Source organism: Papaver somniferum, unplaced genomic scaffold (genome assembly GCF_003573695.1).
Source record: "Papaver somniferum cultivar HN1 unplaced genomic scaffold, ASM357369v1 unplaced-scaffold_43, whole genome shotgun sequence".
In the NCBI taxonomy this organism is placed as follows: domain Eukaryota; kingdom Viridiplantae; phylum Streptophyta; class Magnoliopsida; order Ranunculales; family Papaveraceae; genus Papaver; species Papaver somniferum.
The window spans coordinates 984646-990134 of NW_020646860.1; the positions used below are offsets into that span (position 1 = coordinate 984646).

At 35.0% G+C, this 5489-nt stretch overlaps 1 protein-coding gene across 1 annotated transcript; it reads left to right on the top strand.

The window, feature by feature from the left end:
* The first annotated feature begins 2750 nt into the window (after positions 1 to 2750).
* LOC113342511 (two-component response regulator ORR21-like) lies at positions 2751 to 5265 on the top strand. Its single transcript, XM_026587035.1, has 7 exons — positions 2751 to 2982; positions 3157 to 3380; positions 3462 to 3617; positions 3722 to 4174; positions 4442 to 4521; positions 4615 to 4740; positions 4828 to 5265. The coding sequence occupies exons 2-7, from the start codon at positions 3158 to 3160 to the stop codon at positions 4849 to 4851; spliced, it is 1062 nt and encodes a 353-aa protein (XP_026442820.1). The 5' UTR covers positions 2751 to 2982; position 3157; the 3' UTR covers positions 4852 to 5265.
* The last annotated feature ends 224 nt before the right edge of the window (positions 5266 to 5489 follow it).

Below are 5489 nucleotides of genomic sequence, written 5' to 3' on the forward strand. Positions count from 1 at the left end.
AATTCTTCGACTTTGGTTCGTAGCAACTCTTAGTTGTGGGTGAGATCATCTAAGGGAATCAAATGCGTAGTATCCTGATGGGATCATAGACGTAAGGAGCGCAAATGTACCTTGAATCAGTGTGAGATTGATTAGGGTTCAACTACAGTCCAGTCTGAAGTTAATTGGTAGTAGGCTAGTGTATGTAGCGGCTTAATATAGTGTGGTGTTCAATATGGACTAGGTCCTGGGGGTTTTCTGCATTTGCGGTTTCCTCGTTAATAAAATTCTGGTGTCTGTGTTATTTCTTTTCCGCATTATATTTTGTTATATTATTGAAATATCACAGGTTGTGCGCTAAGATCAATCAATTAGAATATCCAACCTTCAGTTGTTGATTTACATTGATTGACACTTGAACATTGGTTTTTGGTACCATTCAAGTAATTCCTCTTATATTCAATCGGGCTCGCAGATTTCTATTTGTTGATTGTGAATTGAATTAAGAGTTATAGATATTAAACTATTTGATATACTTTATTCTAGATTGAGTCTGGCTGTCTAGTTGATTCTCTAGAAAGTGTATTGGAGTAAATCCTCTCAGATTTCCAAACGAATTGTTGGGTGTGGTTGTTTGACCCCCACATTTTCAGACGGGATCTTTAGAACTGTTTGTAGATCTAAAGATATCTTGTAATAATCCATTGTTAACAGACTCTATTCTGTGTGTGATTGATCACAAGAGATTCAAGTGGTATTGTGTAGATTTTTATTGAAGATTAACGAAGATTTGAAAAGGAATAAGATTTCTTATTAGTTCTCAAATCTTTGTGTGTGCACAAACCTTGATCGCCTGGGATCCAACTAGAATCGGATTTATTCGATTGATTAATTGCGTGAGATCAACATCACTTTATAGTTTCTAGTTGGAATCTATATCGATTGATTGTGAATCTAAACTTAACAACTTTGGTAGTTATTGGATAGATTGATATAACCAGGCAAAGGAGTTTATTAGACTAAACGGAAGATCCTATGCGTCTGACTTGAGATATCTTTATCTTGAAAGAATCGAAAGAGTTGTTACCAAACAAATTTGTTGTTCCTTTACTGTTTGGAATACGATCCAAAGGAATTTCCAGTGCGTACACTCATCGAAGTCGGAAGCGTAGGGATACCGAGGAAACTAAGTGAACTAGGGGTAGTTGCTTGGTCTCAACTGTACGAAGTTGGTTTAGATTTTGTATAGCGTTTTAATTCTGAAAGTATTCAATTCTGGACTAGGTCCCAGGGTTTTTCTGTACTTGTACTTTTCCTCGTTAACAAAATCTTGATGTGTCTTTTACTTTTCTATTTTTGCAATTACCATTATTTGATTATAATTAAAAGTAAAATACACAAACGTTAACTCCGCATTACTTGATAATGATCCTATACAGTTTGATTAAGTCCGAACCTATTATCAAGTAACATACTTCGTTGTCGTATTGTCTCGATCTCGTATCCATAGTCAATCACACAAGTTATGTTGTTGTTGTATTGTCTCGATCTCGTATCCATAAGACAATCACACGAAGTGTGAACCGATTAATTGTATTATCTCGACTCTGTCCATAAACGATCATTATCGGTATAGGACTTATAGGTGGATAAATAAATAATTGTGGTGTATTTGGGTACCCTCGTCTTTTCAACTAATCCAAAGCATATCCAATGCTTGGATGATACTTGTAGGATAATGACGCATGCCAAATACGCTGCCATAGTCAATTGTGACTTTACACCCTTAACATGACAAGAGTGAGTTGGAAAGGTATGATCAGTTGTGAATGAAGTGTCATGATTGTGAAGCATGTTGCACGAAGGCAAACCATCAGTATTTTCTTGGCAAGAGTGATATGCAGCAAACTTTACGACTCAGTTACTAAGTACAAGTAGCACATCAAGAAGTCGTAGCGTACCGAGCTGTGACGTTGGAGACGAACATTTCTTGTTTGTACACCAATGAAAGTGCTTTGTAGTTCCAAAAGAACGTCTAAATATGAATTAAAAGCTAACAACAATGAACATGAACAACAAAAAACAGTAAAAGAAAACAAAATTGAAATTATAAAACAAATAACAACATCTACAACAAAGAAATCAACATCGAAACAAAGAAAAATAAAAAATTATTGTTCATCATCTCTATTAAAAAAATCGATTGAGATCTAAATTGAAATTAAAACAAACAAGAAATAAAAACCCTAACTAGATTTGTTGTTCTTCATCTCAAACAATAAAGTTTATTCTTTTCTTCGGATATTAAAAAATCGAAAATTAAAAAAAAAAAAAAACTAAAATAAGCAACGACGATAACAATAAATGAATTACAACGTATATAAATTATATTTTTTATTCTTCTCAAACAATGCATTGTCTTCAGTTATTGAGATCTGTCAAAACAAAATCAATTGATTTCATCTCGTGAATGATAAGAGATTGATTGTGACTAGAAGAAGGAATTCATTAAATCGAGCGCATTCCAATATTATAGGTAGTTCTTTGAAAATGAGTAGTTAAAACTAATATTCAAGGGATGGTGGCTTCGGTTTGGGATACCCACCAAAACTTGAAGTAGTAATATGGTTCCCTTTAAATCTTAATAGGTCAGTTTTCATTTAAGCGTGTTTAGATATCAAAAGCAGAAGTCTGACGCGAAAATATTTTGTTTCACAGAAAATTGACATTTTTTTGTGTCTATAAATCGTTTTGAAGTTTTACACCAGGACCAATTACTTGCTTTCGAATTCTAGAAATCGAAAAGGTACTTGTGAATATGTACCAAACGCGCCGGGTAAAGAGATGAAAAAAAAAGGTTACTACTTCTATCTGTATGAGAGGCGGATAAGAAAAGGGTGAAGAAAACAAAGACGAGAGCAGTGTTGTTTTTCTTTTCTAGGGTTTACAAACAAAAACTATCCCCAGTAATTCTTTGTTATCATCTCTGAATCGCGAAATAAGGTAAAACTACACTTTCTCCTGTTCATTTGAGATCTATGTTTTTTTTTTTAATTTTTTGGGTTTGTCCTAATTTCGACTCAATGGATTAGATGATTAGGTTTTTTTCCTTCAATTTTCTCATTTCTGAAGAAATTGGAGAATCTAATTTCTCGTAATTTGATTTGATTTTTGCAGGATGGTGAGCAGTAGTGGTATTATTGAGGGTCTGTCTGTAATGGATAAGTCAAAATGCAGTAAAGAGTGTTCTTCTAAGGTTTCTTCCGTATCTATTGATTCGTTTATATCAACAATAAACAATGAGAAAGGGTATCCAGTCGGTCTAAAGGTATTGGCTGTTGATGAAGATGTTTCGTTTCTGGAGGAGCTTAAGGCCCTGCTTATAGAATCTCAGTACACAGGTAAGCATCCAAAATCACTGTACATTTCAAGTCTACATTGATTCTTACATTCAGAAATAATAATTTTGATATATGTTCTAGGTACCATGTGTTCTTCTGCATCAGAGGCATTGTCTATGCTTCAAGATAAAAATCGCAAGTTTGATATCATTTTAATGGCCTACCCTGTCAACGACATGGAGGAATTTAAACAAATTCAACAGCTTGCCATGGAAGCAGACCTTCCTATTAGATACTGTAAGCAGAATGTTGTCAAATTTGATCATATCACTGCATTTGGTTGAAGATACAGTTACTTGGTTTTGCATTTCCTTCTCTTAAAATTTACTTGGTTATTGCAGTACTGCCAAAAGATACTTCATCTCTTGATGTCCAGACCGTGAACGATGTTTTTGGAGAAAATTTTGCTAAGCTGTCCAAACCTATCTGTCTTAGATCAGTACAGTGTCTATGGTTTCCTGTGGCAGGAAAGAGGGAAGAGTATATACGGAAGTTGGTAAAAGCAGAGCTCATTGATCGTTGGGCAGGATCCATGATATCAAAATTACTATATTCACGTTGGGGTGATGATGGGAGTTTTAAAGAGTTGGTTGAATTGATTCAAAAAGTAGAGGAGGAGGAAGGAGAAGATTCTGTGAATGTTGAAGTCGAAGAGCAAAGAGAAGATCATATGGATGTTAAAGTCAAAGAAGAATATGCTTCCTTCTACTTAAATGGAAAACATAATTTTCCGTGGATGGCATCGAAACTTCATGAACAGTTTGTTACGGTATTTTACCAAATTGGAACCCGAAGTAAGAACCTTGTGCATCTAATTTTTTAAATACCTTGTGCATCTAATTGTTCTGCTTAAGTATTTGATGTATGTATCCTTTAATTTAACTGATGGATTTCATTGTAGACGGTTTCTAGACAAACTAGTTTAATATTGAATCTGGTGACCCCTGGGTTTTGCTGAACTTCCTTAGATTTTATACAGATGCTTAAACTTCGGCATTGAAAAATAGGTTAAATTATTCTCACATGATTGGCACTGAATGCTAATTGTTTTATGATTGTAGAAGCCGATGCGCCTAAGATTTTTGAACGCATGAATTCACCTGCTGGACTCACCAGGAAACACGTTGCCATTCACCTTAAGGTCAGCTTTCTTGCACACAAGTTGTAGTTTTCTTTCTCTGTTTTATTCTTTGTTTTGTTAACACTCACAACCTTTCAAATGACATTGGTGCAGGAGTTCCAGTTCCTGCGTGAAAATTATGCTCGGGAACATCCATCTAAGATGCCCTATAATGAAGTAGCAGAAACCCTGTGCTCTAGGTCGAGGGTCTTTCCTGGTGTTCCCAATTTATGGCGAACGGTATTATACTGAATTTGGCGGATTGATAGGTTTAATTTTTAATTTATTGCAGCCTAAGTTCTGAATTTACATTATTTTCCTTTTCAGTACTGTGGCAGTTATTATGCTTAGCGTGGTGACGAGCAGGATCCATGTGTCTAGGTGCTGGGATTAGTCGGTATTCCTTTACAACGATTTAGCTGCTTCTGGAGTTCTTACTCATGCTAGTAATAATTTGCATTCCTTATGTTAGAAACTTATCTTTTGAGTTTATCATAATTTGGAATGCTAGTTGTTCATCAAGTTAGTTGACGAAACTGTCCAATCTTTATATCCAAAAAGGTTGAATTACTCTGGTCTATGTGGTTCGATCTTTTAAGGCAGTGTTCTTTTGTTGTAGCGAATTTCACCGTTCTCTTCAGTTCAGACTTGTAAATATTAAGGCAGTTCTTTATGGGAAAATTCGTCATGTGTACATATTTTTATGGGATGGAAATGCTAGTGACCAAATGTTTACATTAGCATTTGAGTACTCTTTGATGTTTACTTTTGGTTATTCCTGGTTTTCCAACTTGGGTGAACTGTAACAAGTTGCAGGTGCTGATTCACACCTGTGAGTTCTTTGATTTTTTTTTTTTTTTTTTTATGCCAACCTTAGATTTTGGTGGTGTCTGTACTGGGATCAGGATTAAATAGTTTGATGTATAACCATGTAAAGAAGGGAATGGCTGGAGGAGATGTTTTATGAGGGCACAAGTATGCATCCAAGT

What these genes read in the sequence shown, in the direction of transcription:
- LOC113342511 (XM_026587035.1), top strand. Translation starts at nt 3,158, where the DNA reads ATGGTGAGCAGTAGTGGTATTATTGAGGGTCTGTCTGTAATGGATAAG. An exon ending in TTACCAAATTGGAACCCGAA is followed by an intron (nt 4,175 to 4,441) that starts GTAAGAACCTTG and finishes TTATGATTGTAG; the next exon opens with AAGCCGATGCGCCTAAGATT. An exon ending in TTCCCAATTTATGGCGAACG is followed by an intron (nt 4,741 to 4,827) that starts GTATTATACTGA and finishes TTTCCTTTTCAG; the next exon opens with TACTGTGGCAGTTATTATGC.